Source organism: Arvicanthis niloticus, chromosome 15, assembly GCF_011762505.2.
Source record: "Arvicanthis niloticus isolate mArvNil1 chromosome 15, mArvNil1.pat.X, whole genome shotgun sequence".
Lineage (NCBI taxonomy): Eukaryota > Metazoa > Chordata > Mammalia > Rodentia > Muridae > Arvicanthis > Arvicanthis niloticus.
In genome coordinates, this window is record NC_047672.1 from 38915224 (window position 1) to 38936801 (window position 21578).

The 21578-nt window shown below is 37.6% G+C and overlaps 1 protein-coding gene across 9 annotated transcripts in view; it reads left to right on the forward strand.

The window, feature by feature from the left end:
• The window catches only part of Cadps2 (calcium dependent secretion activator 2), a 499527-nt gene that overhangs the window by 264936 nt on the left and 213013 nt on the right, over window positions 1-21578 (forward strand). For all 9 annotated transcript variants that reach the window (XM_076913647.1, XM_076913648.1, XM_076913651.1 and 6 more), the window contains exon 7: window positions 7582-7693. In XM_076913647.1, coding sequence (XP_076769762.1) covers window positions 7582-7693 — 112 coding nt within the window. The remainder of the gene's footprint in view (window positions 1-7581; window positions 7694-21578) is intronic.

Below are 21578 nucleotides of genomic sequence, written 5' to 3' on the forward strand. Positions count from 1 at the left end.
AAATTTTAAACTTCCTATTTGTATCATAATCAAATTCTTGACAGCTTAAAATTGTAAAGAAAGCCTCTAATAGAGGAAGGTCATTAAAATGAGAATGTTCATAATAAAAATGACTGTACTGCCAGCCTAGTAATTTTAGACTAGATGTTTAAAAAGGCATAAACAGAATTTAAGTAAAAAAGATAGATAGAATGATGTGATGTGATTCTGTAGTGGTGTTTATAGACCTTGGATATTAGTCACACATACCTTTAAATGTTGAACTTTTTTTTTCTTACTTTCATTTTAGCACATTGTAAATTTATTTTTTTTTTTTTACAATTGAAGGCATTCACAATGCACTGTGAACATGTTCACTCCCATTACCCTCTCTTCTTCTCCTGCAGACATCCAGTCTTTTTCTTGCCAACTCTTACACTTCCATGTTTTATTTTTTACACAATTCTTTTGCCTATAGCCACAGCTCTAGTGTGTTCATGATGGCATTGGACATGCCATATCCAAGAAACAGCATTGAAAGGCATTCCTTTGCTTTCTCCAGATCTTAGGATATCCCCATTCTTGTTTAAGTGATATTCCCTAGGAATGATATAGAAGTATCCTTTATGGCTGAAAACCACCACTTATTCTCAGCACTTTAACCATTTATAAGTTTCTGCATGAACTACTCCCCACTTCAAAAACAAAAGTCTGACCAAGGCTGAGAACAACACTAGTTTAAGGCTAAAAAAAATAAATATTTAGAAGACACTTTGGCTGGCATTTAGTTTCTTAATAATGAATTTATTATATAATTATAACATAAATTTGAATTAAGAAATATAGGTGGGTCCAATGTAACTGTTTTACTTCTCATGAGTTTTGAACATACTTCAAACACAGAGGATAGCAACTTGGAGGACCTTTTATATTCCAGGTATAATTAGTTCTGTCACTATTTACAGGTAGTCAGAAATAGGCAGCTCTTAAGATTGAAGGGCAGTGGTGAGGACTATATGTTACAATAGTCATCAAGCTTATTATCATCTGTAAGCTACTAGTTTATAAGTTCCAGGAGAATAGGGGCTTTGCTTGTTGGCATTGTGTTATTGCTCAGTACATAGTGGTACTTAGCATTATTTTGCATGAATTAAAGGACAAACATTTGCATTTGTATCTTTTTTGGTTTTTCATATTTTACATTGTTTTACATTATCTGCATAACCATCATTACCCGGCACCAAATTATCCCATCACATACCCATGTTTTACATAACCACTCTATAATAGTGCGCATACAGTGTGCTCGAATCTTTGATGTTATGTGTGATGCTGTAGATGATTGAATACTTAAAATTATTTGGTTGTATAAATATGGAATGAGAAAGCAACAGCATGTATCTCTCGGCTCCAGATAGAAATTCTGGCATACTTTATTTAATAGCCAAATGCATAATTAATGTTAGTTATTTCAGTTGGCATATGAACTACCCTATGCTTTCCTAGTCAGGAAGCCCCGCCGTCTTTGTACAGGTGCTTTGTAGATATTTTATTCATTTCAAGGTTTACATTGCAAGTCTGAATGCTCATAAGTAATGTATCCATGCTAGTACAAAAGGGAAACATATTTTGAGTCAAGCAAATTGACAGTAAGTGTAATAATGCATCCTTTTGTCACTTAATACTGAAAACTTAGTAGGAAGATAATGATTGATCTTAATTGCTGAAAGTGTTGAAACATGATGTTAAATAGGAAATAGGAAAATGCACTGGTGAACCTTGAACACAGAGTTATTACCTTCTTGGCGCTTCCTCTGTATTTTTGAAGGGGATGGGGGAGATTTGGGGATTTAATTCATTCATCATTGTGGAATCCTAAGTATTTTGTCACTGTACATATGTTCTTACTTTTCTTTTTAAGTATTTTATATCATATGTTATGTGTATGACTGTTTTCTATACACATACATCTGTGCACCATGGGAGTTTCTGGTACCTGCAGAGGCCAGAAGAAGGCATCAGATCATCTGGAACTGGAGTTACAGATAGCTGTGAGCTGCTAGTATGCAGATTAGCTCTTCCAGTTACAGTTTTGACTTACATACTTTAATGGGCATTCACAGGAGTAGGTTTCAGTGTGATTTTCTATAGCGCCTTCTCTTTGCTTTACCTTCTCTCATTGCTCCCTCATCTCTGTTCCACCTCCCTATTCCTGTTCAACCTTTCATCTCCCACCATTCCTTTCTCCATTCTCATTGCTGGTGTTCCAAAACTCGACTTCCTTAAGACATCTACTTCCTAGTGGTTCTTTTCTAGTTTGGTTTCTGCAGGTTCTCCCAGTAAAACACAGAGATCTAAACAAGTTTTACAAACAGGAGTTTGTTCAAAAGATGGGTCAACTTTATGAGCATATGAGTTGCATATAAGACTATTAGAGATTTCTGTTCCCAGTCATAGTAAAATGTGTCCAAAGGAGGCCTTGAAATTGTAACTGTATCTGAAAAGAATTAAGAAGGTTATGTTATAGGAATCTTTTCCAAACTTTCTAACCAGACTGCCCAGCCAAAGTCAACACTTGCTCTTCTACGCTGAGAATCCCTTTCCTATAATTTTGGCTCTCATATTATTTTATTCTTTTTTTATGAGTTTTTGAGGTTTTTTTAATTTTAATTTTACTTATAAAACATATGCATAGTTTCAAACTCAGAACACCTTGGCAAGGTACATTCATAGATGTCATGCTTATGGTACTCTTTTTTCTCTTCTTTCCTCATAGGTAATTATTATTATTAATTTTTATTTTATTCACATTTATTTTCTTGTGAAAATATAAGCAAATAAGTATATCTGTGTATTCATATGCCTTCGTTTTTCTTTTTATTGGAAATTTTATATATTTACAATACAGATGTCAACTCTTTTCCCATTTCCCTTCCCCAGAACCCCCTATCCTATACCCCCTCTTCTTTTGTGCTTTTATACCATTTTATTTTTGCGTGGATATTCATAAGGGAGATTAGTCTAAAGTTCTCTTTCTTTGTTGAATCTTTGTGTGGTTTAGGTATGAGCGCAATTGTGGCTTCATAGATTGAACTGGGTAGTGTTCCTCCTGTTTCTATTTTGTGAGATAGTTTGAAGAGAATTGGTATTAGGTGTTCTTTGAAGGTCTGATAGAACTCTGCACTAAAACAGTCTGATCCAGTACTTATTTTTGGTGGGGAGACTTTTAATGACTGCTTCTATTTCTTTCAGGTTTATGGGACTGTTTAGATGATTTATCTAGTCCTGATTAAGTTTTGGTGGCTGGTATTTGTCTAGAAAATTGTCCATTTTAGATTATCCAATTTTGTTGAGTATACCCTTTTGTAGTACGATCTGATGATTTTTTGAATTTCCTGTTTCTGTTGTTATGTCTCCCTTTTCAGTTCTGATTTTATTAATTTGGATAGTGTGTCTTTGCCCTCTGATTAGTCTGGCTAAGGGTTTATCTATCTTGTTGATTTTCTCAAAAAACAGCTCCTGGTTTTATTGATTCTTTGTATAGTTCTTTTTGTTTCTACTTGTTGATTTCAGCCCTGAGTTTGATTATTTCCTGCTGTCTACTCCTCTTTGTATGTTTGCTTCTTTTTGTTCTAGAGCTTTCAGGGTGTTGTAAAGCTGCTAGTATATGCTCTCTTCAGTTTCTTTTTGTAAGCACTTAGAGCTATGAGTTTTCCTCTTAGCACTATTTTCATTGTTTCCCATAAGTTTTGGTATGATGTGTCCTCATTTTCATTAAATTCTAAAAAGTATTTAATTTTCTTCCTTCCTTTCTTTCTTTCTTTCTTTCTTTCTTTCTTTCTTTCTTTCTTTCTTTCCTTCCTTCCTTCCTTCCTTCCTTCCTTCTTTATTTCTTTATTTTCTTTATTTCTTCCCTGACCACATTATCATTGAGTAGAGTGTTATTCAGTTTCCACCTGAATGTAGGCTTTCTATTGTTTTTGTTGTTATTGAAGACTAGCCTTTGTTCATGGTGATCTGATAGGATGCATGGAATTACTTCAATTTTCTTGTATCTGTTGAGGCCTCTTTTGTGACTGATTATATGGTTTATTTTGGAGAAGGTACCGTGAGGTTCTGAGAAAAAGGTATATTCTTTTGTTTGAGGATGAAATGTTCTATAGATATTTGTTAAATCCATTTGGTTCATAACTTCTGTTAGTTTCATTGTATCTATGTTTGGTTCCTGTTTCCATGATCTGTCCATTGCTGAGAGTGGGGTTTTGAAGTCTCCCCACTATTATTGTGTGAAGTGCAATGTGTGCTTTGAGCTTTAGTGAGGTTTCTTTTATGAAAGTGGGTGCTTCTTGCATTTGGTGCATAGATGTTCAGAACTGAGAGTTTATGTTGGTTGACTTTTCCTTTGATGAGTATGACATGTCCTTCCTTATCCTTTTTGATAGCTTTAAGTTGAAAGTCAATTTTATTCAATATTAGATTGGCTACTCCAGCTTGTTTCTTAAGACCATGTGCTTGAAAAAATTATTTTCCAGCCTTTTACTCTAAGGTAGTGTCTGTCTTTGTCACTGAGGTGGGTTTCCTATATGCAGCAAAATGCTGGGTCCTGTTTATGTATCCAGTCCTTTAGTCTATGTTTTTTTTTTTAATTGGGAAATTGAGGCCATCAATATTAAGAGGTATTAAAGAGAGGAGATTGTTGCTTCCTGTTATTTTTGTTATTAGCGGTGGCATTGTTTGCATGGCTATCTTCTTTTGGATTTGTTGGAAGAAGATTACTTTCTTGATCTTTCTAGGGTATAATCTCCCTCCTTGTATCGGAGCTTTCCCTCTATTATCCTTTGTAGTGCTGGGTTTGTGGATAAATATTGTGTAAATTTGGTTTTGTCATGAAATGTCTTGGTTTCTCCATCTATGGTAATTGAGAGTTTTGCTGGGTATAGTAGACTGGGCTGGCATTTGTGTTCTCTTAGGGCCCGTTATGTCCAGGATCTTCTGGCTTTTATAGTCTCTGGTGAGAAGTCTGGTGTAATTCTGATAGGTCTGCTTTTATATGTTAATTGGCCTTTTTTTCTTACTGGTTTTAATATTCTTTCTTTGTTTTGTTCATTTGGTGTTTTGATTATTATGTAATGGGAGGTATTTCTTTTCTGGTCTAGTCTATTTGGTGTTCTGTAGGCTTCTTGTATGTTTATGGACATCTTATTCTTTAGGTTAGGGAAGTTTTCTTCTATAATTTGGTTGAAGATATTTATTGGCCCTTTAAGTTGGGAATCTTCAGTCTCATCTATACCTAGTATCCTTAGGTTTGGTCTCATTGTGTCCTGGATATCCTGGATGTTTTGTGTTAAGAACTTTTTGCACTTTGCGTTTTTTTTTTTTTTTTTGACAGTTGTATCAATATTTTCTATGGTATCTTCTGCACCTGAGGTTCTCTCTTCTATCTCTTGTATTCTGTTGGCGATGCTTGCGTCCATCACTCCTGATCTCTTTCCAAGGTTTTCAATCTCCAGGGTAGTTTCCCTTTGTGATTTCTTTATTGTTTCTACTTCCATTTTTATGTCCTGGATGGTTTTGTTCAATTCCCTTACCTGTTTGGTTGTGCTTTCTTGTAATTCTTTAAGGGATTTTGTGTTTCCTCTTTAAGGGCTTCTTCTACCTGTTTACCTGTGTTCTCCTCAATTTGAGAGTGTTATATTTGTCCTTCTTAAAGTTCTCTATCATCATCATTAAAAGTCATTTTGAATCTGAATCTTGCTTTCCTGGGGAAAACGGGGAGTTCAGGACTTTCTATTGTGGGAGAACTAGGTTCTGATGATGCCACAATATCCTGGGTTGCTGATGCTTATGTTCTTGTGCTTGCCTTTTGCCATCTGGATCTCCTTAGTGCTACCTGCGCTGTCTCTGACTGGATCCTATAGTTCCTATTATTTTGGTTGTGTCAGAACTGTTTGGGGTGAGTGTTGCTGCTGGGGTTAGAGCTAAGGCCCAAGATCTGCTCAGTGCTTGGGCACAGACCGGAAGGAAGCAGTGCCCCTGGCCAGGAGTGAATTCCTGGATCCCAGTGGGTCCCAGTTACTACCTGTTTGGGGCAGGTGTTGTTGTCTCCTTACCTAAGATACTGCCAAGGTTAGAGCTCCGGGAAGCCCTGCCTCCTCTGGATTTTGTGACATTGGGTGCAGAGCTGAAGCCCAGGATCCTCTCAGTGCTCGGGGGCAGACTTGAAGGTCTTTGTTGTTGTTGTTGTTGTTGTTGTTTTATTTGTTTGTTTGGTTTGGTTTTTGCCTTTGTTCTACCACAGACCAACTTAGTTCATTGAACTGGAAAACAAATACAAATAAAAGAAAGAACTTAGTGTCTCTTTCTTAGACATCTGTAATAGAAATTAGACCACTTTTGCACCCTATTTGAATTCTTCTTTCTGGCCTCTGACTTTATTCTCAAGAGAATAGGTTTTATATAGATGCTTATTTCTGCAGTCACTGTGATAAACTTTTGCTTTTTGGACGCGTTTTGCAGTATTTTCGGTGCTGTGTTAGAAGACGGACACACAACTTTTATTCAATTTCCAACATACTTGTTTTTGGAGAGTTAACAAACTTTCCCAATAAGATTTATAAAATAACATATATTCAGCTCCAGAAAAAGTGATAAATTGGTTCTTTTTAACATAAACAAGAAAATTGGCATTCTTTGGTGTTTTATATTTAATCTGAATCTGTATTTTGCTAACCCTCTTAATTTATCTCCCTTTTGTGACATTCTGTTCAATGGTGTTTTGTTCATACTTTGCAAAGGCTCCATACCTGCGTACTCTCAGAATTTCAAAAAATTTTATCAGATTTTTTTTAATACCAGATATGTGCCAGTTGAGTTTGTCAGTAAGCTCAAATGAATTGGTGTATGATAACGACAAGATGCTATTAATTAAAAGATGAGCCAAGAAAACATGTTATTTTGTTACGATGATTTGAAAAACCAGATGTCAACAGACTTATTTTCATTCCTAAGAGAATGTATTGGGAAATTAACGACAGATTGTTCAAAATTTTTATGAAGAATATTTCCTTCTTTTTGAAAGATTCTATAAAAAGTCACGTAAAGAACTAGGCTAAGATAATTGTCCTTCCTTTTCAAACTGTAAAGACAGGCAGAGTTTAGTGAAGACCTCCAAAGGGAAGAAGAGTGGAGTTGCACAGCATTGTGAGAAGAGCTTTCTTCAATGCCATCCATATCTTACCTAGACACCCATAGCAGTTTCCCATTCATTAAAATGCTGTTTCAGTGTTCCTTTTAATGAATTAAATAATAGATTTCTCTCAGTACATCTGTAATGCCTTTTCTTAACCTGAATCCATATAGTGTTCCATATTTTGTACATCAGTATGCTAATTTTTGAGCAGCTGAATAACTATTACAAGCTATAAAGCTTACTGTTATTCTCCTTCTTCGTGGTGCCATCTGTCAGAAAGAAAAACAAAGATGAAAATCTCATCCAGTTATGAAAGATTCTCCATTGCTTAATGCACCTTTTATAGAGGCATGTCAATCTGGGGGATCGGTTATGGTTCCATCCTAAAGAAAACCTTTCTTGCGTCATTGCAGATGGGGAACCCAAGGAGATTTCAACACTACCCACCCTCGGCCTGTGGTCAAAGTGAAGCTCTTCACAGAAAGCACAGGGGTCCTGGCCCTGGAAGACAAGGAACTGGGCAGGGTGAGTTGTGCTTTACACAGAATTTCCGGAGTATCTTGACATTAGCATGAACCAGAGAAAAATAAACCAGTATTTCTCAGGTGAAGCTTGTGTTCATAAAGTATTTAAATTTATCCAGCAAGATGTCTCCATGGATGGAAGCAACTAAAGTCAAGCTTTATGACTGAGCTCAGTTTCAATAATACATATGGTAGATCTCCATGCGAAGCATGGCTAGTCACCGAACTCCACAGGCACTCCATAGGCATGCCATTGCATGCACTTGCTCCATGTACACACACACACACACACACAGGCACAGACAAAATAATAACTAAAGAAAAGTATGAAAGACTATTTACGTATGATTTTTCCACAAATCAACCTGACAGCTATAATCGACTAAGCATAAGTATAAATTAGAAAATATCGTACTTTGTACTAGGCTTTCAATGCATAAGGAGTACACATGAACTCAAAGTCACCAGCTCCAGCCTTCTCTGGCTGCTGAATGTCACTCACACCAGCCCACTTGTCCATTCTGGTGAAATGTCAGTCTCATTTAATGTTCCTGCTTAAGGGTACTTGGCCATTTTTATTGCATGAGGCCACCTGCTGTTCATATCTGCTACAGTTAACCAAATTCGAATACCTCCAAAGGGCAGGCCTCCGCTCCCTCCTCTCTTTCCCTATTGAGGTGGTCTTTCTCACACATCTTTTACCACTGAGTCAGTATATCTTCCTACACTCACTGGCTTATATCTAAAATGTATATTTATAATCCCTGTGTATTCCACATTTCATCAAAGGGCTAAGTCCTCTAGCGATCACCACAGCTCAGTGTGGAAGGTGATTTTCTTTAATTTTGTTAAATTTTGTATTGGCTATTTTATTTATTTACATTTCAAATGTCATCTCCCTTCCAGGTTTCCCCTCTACAAACCCACTCTCCCACTACCTTGTCCCCTGCTTCCTCTGAGGGTGTTCCGTCTTACTTATGAAGTGGATAGTATTCTGAGGGGTGAAGCTGTCTTCGATTAATGAATTATGTATTTGTTAAAATCCAAATAACATTACATTATGTAGAATGAACTTTAATGTATGCACAGTAACCTCCATGTGTGTGCACACACGTGTGCATGCACACACCCCAACCTGTGGTATCAAAGGGATCCCCATGTGGAATAAAAATTGTGTTAAATAAAAATAATTGTATTAAAATATAAAAAATAAATTTACTTAAAAGAGTGATGAGAAAAATCTCAGCTCTACGTCACTAAGACAAGAAGAATAGCCTGAAAAAATGCACTCTCAAATGGCCAGAAGGCTGGCCACTGTGGTGTCAGTATATGTCCTGCATCCACTCATAGGATGCTGCAAGCAGGCCATGCTCAATATCCTTGTCATCCTTCTGTCAAGCCAGAACCTAAGCCACATCCATGCATGAGAGAGTTGTGAGCAAAGCCACATTGGGGACCATGTACAGAATGACTGGTCAGGACTTTTTGGGACTCTCAAGCTGTGAAAAAGCAATACTGATTAAAGGTCAGAGAAGAATAAAAGACATGAATGGTAAATGTAATGTGGTAGGTTGAATCACATCAACTTGAATCAGAAATCGTACTAATTGAAAACCAGCTGAAATCCAATAGCATCTGTTGTACACATGGACTATTTTACATTTCTTGCCTTTGATAAATATTCCATAGTAATATAAACTGGGGTTTTTTTGTTTTGTTTTGTTCTGTTTTTTTAAAAACTTGGTCAAGTGTATACAAAACTTATCTATACTGACTTAGCACCTTTTATGATATTATATTATTCTATAACATAAGCCTTAGTTGTAGGAAGACATAATAAAAAAGTTGCTGAGCAACCGTTGGTAAGTGTTATTGATATGTTATTTATGGTGCTATTTTCTTTGTTTCAAAGAAAGAAACTGAGGACCTAAGTGAATACTATAGGAATCCTATAAACGCACAGCTTTGAGCATACATAAATACATTCCTTAACTAGAAACTAATAGTGCATACAATATTGTTTCATTATCATTATCATTCACAGTATCATTAGAGAGAGCAGCAATAACCGTGGGCCTGGAACAGAGCAGTAAACATCCATGCCTCTGCTATCTATGAATTGGGAAAGTTAAATGGCAGATTTGGGTATCCTCATTTTGTTTTGTCTTGATGTCTGCCCTGATAGGTTCACAGTTGACTACTATGTTTAAAAGTAACTGAGTGGTTAAAACCACTGAGGAAAATGTATAGTCTCTCTTTATGCAGATTATTGACAAGTCTGTAATTATTCTTCCCTGAGAAGCTCTCTTAAGGACCCATTGGATTCTTTCGGCAGATAGAGGAGTGTGCATGCACTCCATTGGCACATGTTTAAACAGTCTTAGGATCTGGTCATCTGTACTCTTTACACCCTTGCCCCTTGTCTATAGACAATAAATAGAAAAGTATCTCTTCTTGTTCTAGAGTTCTCTTGTTATATTGAATTACTATGGAATGCTACAACTTGTTTTACAAACATAATTCCATTTAATCCTCTTGGAGGGTGGTAGAGACATCTTTTTTAAATAAGAAAGGTAATAATCTAGGTTTAAAATATACATATGTGTTGAGGCCCACACTGCCCGGCTTGGCGGCCACTGTGTTGCAGCCCACTCTCTGACCCACGCTTGGAGCTACTGTGTTGCAGACCATTCTGCTCCACGCTTGGGGGCCAAAATGTTGCAGACTGCTCTGTTGCTCCGGTCCGCAGGCCAGGGCCTAGCAAGAGACGTGAAGAATGGAGACAAGACAGGGTGTGTAGTCAAGTCTCTCTCGTTTATTGTCTCTCTTATTTATTGGCTCTCTCTTTCTCTCCTATTGTCTCCTCTTATTGTCTCTCTCAGTGTCTCTCTCTTATTGTCTCTCTCTTTCTATCAAGGGAAGTCCAGGGTATTTATACACTTTGTCACGTGCCTTGTAGGCACATGTATACCACATGCCTTGCACGTGTGGATATGACATATGCCTTACAGGCGTGTATAGCATGGATATCACTTGCACTGTGCACCTTACAGGCGTGTATAGCACGTGCACTGCATGCCTTGTAGGAGTGGATACCACGTGTGCCTTGCAGCTGTTGGCACTAAACAGCAAAACAAGCTATGTGGGATAAACAAGATATTTATCAGAGTGTGCTCAGCTGTTGTAAGCTGTTGAAAACCAAGCCTCATGTCAGGGTATATGGCTCGAGATGCCTGCAAAGGTGATAGTTGCTTTCTAGCCACTTTCTGCTAAAAGTCGGCTCCTGACACATATGCAGACAGACAGACATAGAGATAAAGATAGATAGTGTGAGAGTACAAGGGCATTATGTAGAAGAGAAAAGTCTCTAAAAAGAAGAGCAGAGTGTGGGTAGAGCAAGAGCCCTGAACCGGGACAAATATTTCAGAGATTTGTTATATGTAGAATACAGAATATCACACACACACACACACACACACACACACACACACACACAAGATATGAAAGCAAAGCAGGAGTGTTTGTAGTAGAAAAGAGACTGGTGAGTGGGGGAAGAGAAATGTGGGAGGTTGGAGAATGGGGCATTTATGAACAAAGTACAATGACATACACATAAAATGTCCTAAGAGGTGGACTTTCGGAATGGTAACTACTCAAATTTGGTTTTGTGACTGCAGAGTCTGTTCCTCAAGCTGGACATGAATCAGATATGACTAACATGGGTAAAACATTCAAAAGTGTTTTGTGATCAAGGCATGGAATGATTTAAAATATCAGGATTTAAAAATCAGGAATCAAAAGTTACTTCAGCTCAAGTAATTTTATAGTGATACATGTTTTAGATTTTTTGTCATTTCTACAATGATTGATTTTTGAATCATATTATTGAATCTGTCTATTTGTGAATGAATTATATTCTTAGATAACTTGTTTACCTTGTGGAATAATATTCTTGGGTACAGATATATTTTGAAAGTTCTATACAACAATAAGTTTTTAGTTTTAGACATATTGATATACAGGGCTAGCAATTTGGCTCATCAGATAAGAATAGCTGTTCCAGAGGACGCAAGATCAAGTCTCAGTGCCCTCGTGGTACCTTAAATTGTCCATTACTTCAGTCCTGGGGGATCCAGTGCCCTCTTGTAACTTCTATAGGTGTAGTATATGCATTTGGTACACAGACAAACACACAGACATACAGGCAAAATGTCCATATGCATAATTTTAACTAAAAAATAAAATTTTGATATAAAATGATTCTTGAAAAATGACAGAAAAAGAGCTCCTCACTAGTAGATTTTGAAAGAATACACGTTGAGAGCAGACCCCTCCCTGAGTGGGACTCAAGAAAGCCTTTCAAGCTCTCCCAGACCATGCCAGTGTGCAGATGTTGTCAAGAAGAGTCGTGCCTGCTTCTGATTCCGAATTGCTGCCAGGATTGAGACCTGGCACTGAGAGGGGCAGTGGGAAGCAGTCACTCGTGTAGACTGGTGACATGATGGCTCAGAATTAGGGTGACACACTTCAGTTGAAGGTTCTCTTATTTGGCAGCGGCTCAGCATGCAGACTTTGTTTGTGGACTCCATACGCAAATACCTATTTTTGGAAATAGAAATGACATATGGACATTTTTCATCTGAGTTGATGTCCAACTCTTTACTGAGTGTGGAGGGAATACCTGGAGGCAAAACCTGTATTTTTCTAAGGAAACAATTATGAATGTGTGTGATAGCCAATAAATAGCCAATTAGTCAGACACTGCAAAAAAATAGCTTATTCATTACAAGGTGTATTTGTCCTGAAACTTTTGAAAAAATAAGACTTACCTTACATTGATGTATTAAAAAATCACAATAGTGTCATCTACTTCTTGACAATGCAGTTTCTATTGAGCCTTTTATATTGAATATCACAGGAATATTATATTACATTTTATATAAATGTTAAATGCAAATAATTTGCCAAGTGCTTTGCTTGAGTACAGGGAAAACATGGAAGATTCACAGAGTTTTTTAGTTTTAGGATTAACATAAAAGTTTTTGTTGAAGCAGCATTTCACTGTGTAGCCGAATATCCCAAGCTGGCCTTGAACTTGTGGTCCTGCTGCCTTGGTCTAGCAAGTGCTGGGATTGTAGGCACAAGCCATCACAAGCTGTCAAGCTGAGTTCACGGCTTTGGTGTCTCTTGTGCACTACATACCATTTCTTCTGTCCCATGAGGATGGGGGAGCATTTGGATCAGAGTCTGTTTTCCTTTTCAGTGCAGCAGAGTCAGAACATGATTTTAAAAGTGAGCCTCACAATTGCCAAGAAGCTGGAATTTTGTGCATGTCTTAGATGCATGTTTTGGAGATAGCCTTGGAATTAAGCCTTTATTTGATACATTTCCTTTTCTCCCTTATTTACAATTTTATGGCCCAGCCGAGCCACTGACTCTGGGTGGACAATGTTGCTGTATAAAGTCTAATGTGCTGTTCAGTCTACTCTTCTGATTCCCTCTTCTTTTTTTCTGGATGTATCGTTCGTAATTAGTTCCTCCCTCGTTATTTAAGAGCCTTAGTAATCCTTTAACCCAAAAGTAGCATGATTAGCTGAAAGGCCCATAGCTTTATTGGAACATAAAGTTTAACATACCCTCCAACAGCCTAGTTTATATAGAGTCATTGTGAAACTTCTTCAGCATACAGGAATAGATATCAAATGTTGGTTGCGTAATTAATCACTGTAATCATTTTAATAAATAACCACACCGTTAAATTGATTTAAAAATAATTTCAGGCCTTTTTAAATTCAAACAAACAAAATATACTTTTGAGGATATTTTTAAAGGGCCAGCATTAAATATGAATTCAGAAAGCAGTAGAGAACAGCCAGCATAATCATAACCATAGGTATTTTCTCCACTTTGAAAGCTAAATTTAATATTCAGTTTTATTGAAATAACCAGTACTCGGTGATGACAGTCTTAGATATTGGATTTATATCATCTGCTTCAAAATGAAGTACAGATTCTGTTACATTTCTTCTGTCTAACTCAGCTGGCTGTACACAGGAGACCTTCCAGTTTTTGTTGTTTTAGAACGCACTATCATTATTTTGAAACTAAGGAATAACACACACGCAAAATGTCTCTGTACTTCTTTAATCCAGTTCCCGCCTCTGTGCCCATGACAAGGAGCAGCGGCAATGTATTCCTGGGGCACCATCTTTATTGTTTCTACCACAGGTTAATTTGTCTGGTTTATAAAAACACATGCTGTTGCTTTTGAAGGAACAATGACATGATAACTTACACCAGTTAGTTAGTCCTCGATGAGTTTATTTGTCACATTCTGATAAGGTGACCAAGATCTTTGCCAAGGAAGTAGGAGAAAGCATGGCTTGGCTTCTTACCACCAAAAGGAGCTGAACAAGTTACAGATAGGCATCCTGCATGATGGCTGCCTGGAGGGGATCATAGCCACAGGAGGTGACACTTCTCTACATCTCCAGGCCAATAAAGACCTTCCTCTGTCCATGACAAAACAAATGGTAGACTTAGGGGCACCAATACCTTGCTATTAATAGGCGTTCATTGTTGTTGCCCTGTTGCTATTCTCTGCACATTCCTAACACACTAATGACTGTGTGATTACTTCACATCTGCACCTCTTTGATGAAGAATCTGCTTACACATTTTACCCATCTTCATTATTACATATGTTAAATACTTGGACATGCATCAGGTATAAGCTGATCATACTCACTTCCATTCACTTTCTTCTTGTTTGTCACTAATACCATATTTGTTTCCTTTTTCAAATACTCTCCCTTCTCTCTTATAATTTATTTTTCACTCTTGGAGAGTTTTATACAAGTATAAATGAAATTCTGTTCTATCTACCAGTTACTTTGTCTGATGCCCCCTTCCTTTGCTGAAACACTGCTTCCAAGCAAGGTCCCCTCCTGTTCTCATGTGTGCATTGTGTGTGTGACCCACTGAGTTTCAGTACAGTTGCCTGCATGAGTATGAGAGATTTACTGAAGCCTGGGCAATGTATCTGTGGCTACACATTGAGAAGTGGCATGCCTTCTCCCAGGCCAGCAGCCATAAACTGTCATTAGTTCCTCAGACAAGGGTGGGGTCTCATGAGTTCTTCCCACCTTCATTATACAGTGTTGATGAGCTAGTCTTGTATAGATCTTATGGAGGTAACCACAGCGACAGAGAATTCATAAATGCATCAGCCAGGTAATTTCCAGAAGACAATGTTGCATAGTACTCTTCTCTAAAATGGCTCTTACGTAGTTTACTGACCTCCCTTCTTGGGATGGAGAAGATGATATAACTGTCCTGGTTAGGACCACAAACTCCCCAGTGTCTTATTGTCTGTACTTTGAACCACTGTAAATCTCTGTATTAACTACCATCCTTTGCAAAAAAGAAGCATCTCTGACCAAGGCTAAGAACTGCACTAATATATGATTACGAAGATAAGTACTTAGAAGGCAGTTTGACACCATGTCCATTTATTAAAGCAACCTTAGTAGTAATTAACAGAAATCAGCTAATCATTATCCTCCAATTTTGAAATATAACCTTCCTTCCCCTCCACACCCCTGTCTATGCTGTGATTGTTTCAGATAATTTGCTCTGCCTTAGGAATTTTAGAATAAAATCACAGATTTCTTTTGTCTAAGACCCTAGTTCAACTCCAGAAGAATGACAGTCCTAACACTTGTCAGGAACTAATATGGACACAGCACATGATTCCAATTACTTGGGGTTATTTTAGATCTCATAGTATGTTTACAGAATGATTATTTTATATCTTTTTAATATGTTCAAATTCAAGACAGTCTTGGGATATTAGGCTTTTAAATTTTTCATTGTTTCTATGAACAAAATCAGGATTATTTTTAGGAGGAAATAGTATATTGAGTAAATAGTAATATACTGTATTTATGGGTGAGACTGAAGTTAATTTATTTGCATCAATTAGGGCAAAAAAAAAAGCTTAGCCATAGTAGCTAGTGGCTTTCATGAATACTTGTGATATGAGGATGAAGTAGAAATTTTGGGTGATTTAATTTTTATGGTTCAAATAGAGCCAAATTAGCTGCAGAAGATACCAGTTAAGTAAATGAAACTCAAGTTTTATTTCAGCTTTATATCTAGGAAAATCAATGATTGCTTATTTCACTTATTATGTAATTGGTACATATAAATTCTGGAACTGCCTAAGAAACAAGACCAGTTGTTTTATCAGATACTCTCAGTTGTAGTAATATTCAATCTCAATCTGGAGTTTCTATCCTGCTTTTGGTCATTCAGTAACCAGATAAAAGACACCCAAAATTTATATTTATAGTAACCCTTTAAAGCAGGGCAGATATCTACCCTCTAAGCTTTCAGAATCTACATTCCCATCAATAACCCTGACTTATAACTTGCCATGTTCTACTTGGGCAGCTCTTAATGCCAACTGGTCACTTTTCATGGCCATATTTTTGTGACTCACATACCCCAAGGTGTCTCCTCAATTCACCTTCTTCTCTCATTGTGGTCCCTGCCTCAGACCCCAGCTCAGGAATCAAACTTGGCCTGTCTTTCTTCTACCAAGTTGTAGGCTTTAGACATCTTTGCTCACCAAACAAGGATGACTTGGAAGGCCAAGATTACATACATAACATCACTTGGGTCTATGTGAGGATCTCCTAATTCCTGAGGGCAACCAGGGCCAGTATTTAGCACTACTAAATACTGGGCAACAGGCCAAACCTCAACTTTTTGTCTTGTGTGTGCAATTTGAAGCTAAAAGAATATATAGCTCACTTATTTAAGATACTTTCTTTCAAGATAAAGATAATATGCATATTATAGTGCAAAGAGACAAAATAAAATTTAAAGTCATAGTGCTGTCTAGCCCTAAGGAGAGGGGACTGATGAAATCATCCCACTGAGGAATGAGAGTTCCAAAGTCATATTCATTCATATTCATTCATATTCTCTCTCTCTCTCTCTCTCTCTCTCTCTCTCTCTCTCTCTCTCTCTCTCTCTCTCTCTCTTTCTCTCTCTCTCTCTCTCTCCCCCCCCCCCATTGTCCAGCTGTGGGCCTCTGTGTTCCTTCCAGAGAAAACTTCTCTGCTGATGGCTGAGCCGGGCTCTGATCTTATCTTTGTATAAAAACAAAACAATTGTAATAGATGTAACAGGATTGCTCATGGTGGTTTGCAGTTCCCTGGCTATTTAGTGGTTTTTATTTATAATGGAATATTATTCAGCCTAAAGAGAAGAAAGTATTATCATTTTCAGCAACAGGGATGACTCTAGAAAGCATTGTGATAAGTGAGATATGCCAAACTAGAGAGACAAATGCAGTATCCTATCCCTTGTATATGCAAGCCTAAAGTCAGACTTGTGGAACAAAATGGAGTGGCAGCTTGATTTTTGCATTGAGCAGAGAGATGCAAGTCAGATAGCACAATTTTGAAGTTGTGCAGGATCAGTAACTTCTGGTGCTCTGTTCTACGTCTCGAGGATTGCAGCTAGTAGTAATGTATACCTGAAATGCTTCTATATCATGAGAAATCTTAAATTCTCTCATCACTGGGACCCAAAGTACCTGTTAAATTGATATGAAACTAGCATATCTTACACCGTGTACATGTGATTTTTATTTGCTAGTTCTACCTCCATTACGTTTGGGCGAAAACATCCAATTTGGCTGCTTTGAGCATTAGTAAAACCTGTATACTTGGATTTGCAGCTAGTTCTCTTTACTGTGTGAATTTAAGAGTCAGAGAGAGAGAATTTTGAAAGGTACAAGATTCAAATCAGTTGTTTTTTTTTTTTTTTTTTTTTTGGCATCAAATGAACCGTTTGAAACTTGCTTACTCAAGACATCAGTGCTGGAGTGGAGTCTTCCACAGTTAAGTATGAGGACTTGAAGGGATCTCTCTCTGGCTCTCATTCCCCTTTCTCCTCCCTCTCAGCATGTTATCTGATAGCAGTTTTCATTTGTCCAGTTTCCCTTACTGTGCCTCCTCAGTTTTCCTTCCTCACTGTTGCCTGACCTTCTGGCTCTTTCACCCCTACCTTTAAAATGGCAAATTGCTAAAGTTCTCGTTAGTCTCATTTTAGCATATTTGAGCCATGACCTTTAGCCCCTGCATAGACTTTAACAGAAAATAAAGTTCTCTGAGTGCTTTGAGAATGGCAGTTGGTTTTAATACAAATACTGACGGGAATATATAGTCTATAAATGAACCAAACCCAGAACACTTCACTCCATTATATGCCCCCGCACTCTTGATTTTAAGGATATTGCAGGGATCCATGTTTAGACAATACCCGACCTCCATTCAACATCAAGTTACAGATACACAGCAATCACCTTGGCTCTGAGAAATCGTATTGGACTTAATATTTGTTCTCACCAAATGGTGAGAACAAAGCCAAGCACATTCATGCAATGTTTATGAAATAATTAGAGGGATAATGTGTTAGACCGAGAAGGAGATGTGAAGTTGAAAGTGTGTTATATTGTCTTCCTAAGCTCGCCTTTAACTTCAGTGTCAAGTTATTTACATAACAAGATAATGCCTAGCTTTTTAGAGTAATGTGAAAATTAATTTAAATTTCATAAAGCACTCTGTGGCACTCTGAAAGGGTCTTATAAATGACAAGCATTATTATAACCAAGCTGGGTTTTTTTTAAAAACATAATGAAGCTGCTCATGCGGTGTCCATGATGGAAAATGTATCAGTAAGTAAATGCAAAGGTCATGGCCATTCATAATTTATGGCTAAGGGGAATAGATCAAAAATAATCAGAATGCTTTCCTGTCTAGATTGCTTTTAAAACAGATGTCTCTGTGATGGGATATATTATTTCTTCCAAAGAGAAGTATGAAATCAATACTTTTCAGGCAATAAAAATGATGTATGAAAAAATGGGCCAATATCCATAATTGAACCATGAAAAACATAGTAACTGACAAGCTTGATTATGTCTTTCAGAATCTTTAGAAAAGCTTTGAATAGAAGAAATAGTCCTTGATTATTTGAAGGTATGAAACGTGAATCTTGTTAGAAATATATGTGATAACCCTTGCTCATTCAGCCTCTTATTTTTTTTTAATGTTTACATTTGTTACAGTAAAAGTTTAAATTTTTGTCTTAATTACAATTATGACTAAAAATGAGGAAAAGCAGTGTATTTGGAACATTTAATACATGCACCGTCCTTTAAGAATGTGGCAGGCAGATGCGGAGTGTTGCCTCAGTAATTAAGAGCAGCAAGCAGACCTGGGTTCAGTTCTCAGCTGGCTTGCAACTGCCTGTAACTCTAATTCCCAAGAGACCGTTTTCTGGCCTCTGCAGGCTCCTCCACAAACGTGGTTCCATAAACTCACCCAGGTACACATCCACGCACATTTTCTATTTAAATCTTTCTTCAAATAAAATACTGTGGCAGACATAAACACATAGGGAAGCTGGTGAAGTTGGTGATAGAAATCTACATACAAAGGTATCTTTGAGTCAGTGAGGGTTTCCTTCCCAAGTCAAATTTCATCTTTCATTGTCTGTTTTGCTGTAGTAAATGATAGGAAAAATGTAGTGGCTTTAAACAAGATACAGTCTTTACCTTGTAAATTTGAAGGTTGTATTGCTAAGGGGTTTCTTGTGTGTGTTTTTTTGTTTTTGTTTTTTTAATCAACTTGATGCAAGCCAGAGTTGTCTGGGATGTGGGAATTTCAACTGAGGAATTTCCTCTATCAGATTGGCCCTGTAGGCAAGACTGCGGGTTATTTTCTTGATTAATGATTGACGTTGCTGGGCACTGCACACTGTGGGGATGCTACCACTGAGCAGGTGATGCTGGACTGAGAGCAAGATGAGTGAGCCATGGAGAGAAGTCAGTAAATACCTTTACTCTGTGGTTTCCACTTCTGCCCATGCTTGAGTTCCTGCCTTGAACTCAATGATAGATTGTGAAGAGGAAGCATGAGCCACATAAATGCTTTTTTTCCCCAGGCTGTTTTTTTGGCAGCAAATGGCAAACTATAACAAAGGTAATAAATCCCAAATCCCCTTCTGTAGGCTGCAGTCAGGATATCTAGTTTTCATTCTTTAGTGGGGAATGCCATGCCTCTCGTTCTCTGGCTTCTGGAGGCTGTAGTATCCTCTGGCTTAGAGCATCTTCCATTTCCAAAGCTGATAATGAATGACCAAGCCTCTACAATGTCACATCTCCAAAACTGACCCCTTTTCCCCTTCACATATAAAATGCTTTATGGAGTACTGAGGAGATGGTCGGGTTGGTGTAGTTCTCAGTGTACAAGCATGAGCACCTGAGCTTTATACACAGCAGCTGGATGGAGCAGTGAGCATGGAATCCCTGCTCTGCAGTGTTGGTAAGAAGCTCCCTAGACTGTGCTGGCCAGCCAATCTAGTCCAGTCAGTGAGATTTAGATATAGTGAGAGATCCTGTTTGAAGAAAAATATCAAGATGGAGAATGACTATTGGAAGACAGCATGAACTGATCTTTACATGCAGGTACACAAATGCACAGTGCACATAATATGTGCCCACACATGAATACATTACACACTGGCATACCCACAATTCCTTTGGTGAGTACTTTAGCCCCTCCTAGATAAATGGGACAATTTTTTAACTAACAAACACTCTTAAGTTTTGAAACCTTAATACTCCTTTTGCATGTAACATAGCAGTTTAGAGGGCAGGGCCCAGGCACCTTAGCAAAGTTAATGTTCTTTGTATTGCCTCCCAGAAAGAGAAATATAACAGTTTCCTATGCTGTCAGGCCTTTTGTTTTCTGTACTTTGATGGTGTTATTACTTTTAGATTTTCAATTTTGTTTTTTTATTATTGTTTTCCTACACATGTGGGTTTGGACAACAATACATAAGCAAAACAAAATAATACCACCAATAAAAAAAAACCTAATTGCTGAACCCTATTACACTAGAACATGAAAGAGACCAGGGTTAACAATGGCTTTGACATGTCTAGGGGTCTAACTCACTAGGTACAGAGGCACACACCTTTAATCCCAGTACTCAGGATATCTGCAAAGGCAGCCAGATTTCTGATTTCAAGACTATCCAGAGCTATTGTGAGATCCTGTTTCAAAAAGATAAAAACAAATAACAACAAAAATAGTCAAAAATAACATTATATACACTTTTATAAATTGAAATACAATTACACCATTTCCCTTCCCTTTTCTCCCTCCAACCCTTTATGCACACATACACACACACACACACTGCACATACATATGTGTATGTGCCTAAATATATAGATACAAACTGTCCAGTCTTTTCAGTGTTGCTTGTATGTGTATGATTTCAGTGCTGACCACTGGTATTAAATAACTAACTAGGGGGATCACCTCTGGAGACTACTCGTTGCAACAACTAATTCCCTTCCCTCCCCTCCCCTCCCCTCCCTTCTGCCTCCCCTCCCCCTCCCACTCCTCCTCCCCCTCCCCTCCCCACTAATATGCATATTTATTGTTTTTAAATTTTTAAAATAACAAAAATAGTAATGTGAAAAGATGGCTATGTCAATTAGCCTTACTATGGTAAGCAATTATGTGTATGTATATGTGTGTATGTGTATATATATATATATATACACATATATATGTATGTGTATATGTATGTACATATATATATGTGTGTGTGTGGTGTGTATGTATGTATGTGTGTGTATATATATATATGTTGTGGCCTTTGCTCTGCCTCAACGCTTCTGCCTCAACGCTTTGGTTGAGCTAAGTGCTCTGGTCAAGAGAGAGAGTGGGGCTCTTGGGGCACGAATGGAGACAAGACAGGGTGTGATCAAGTCTCTCCTATTTTCTCAAGTCTCT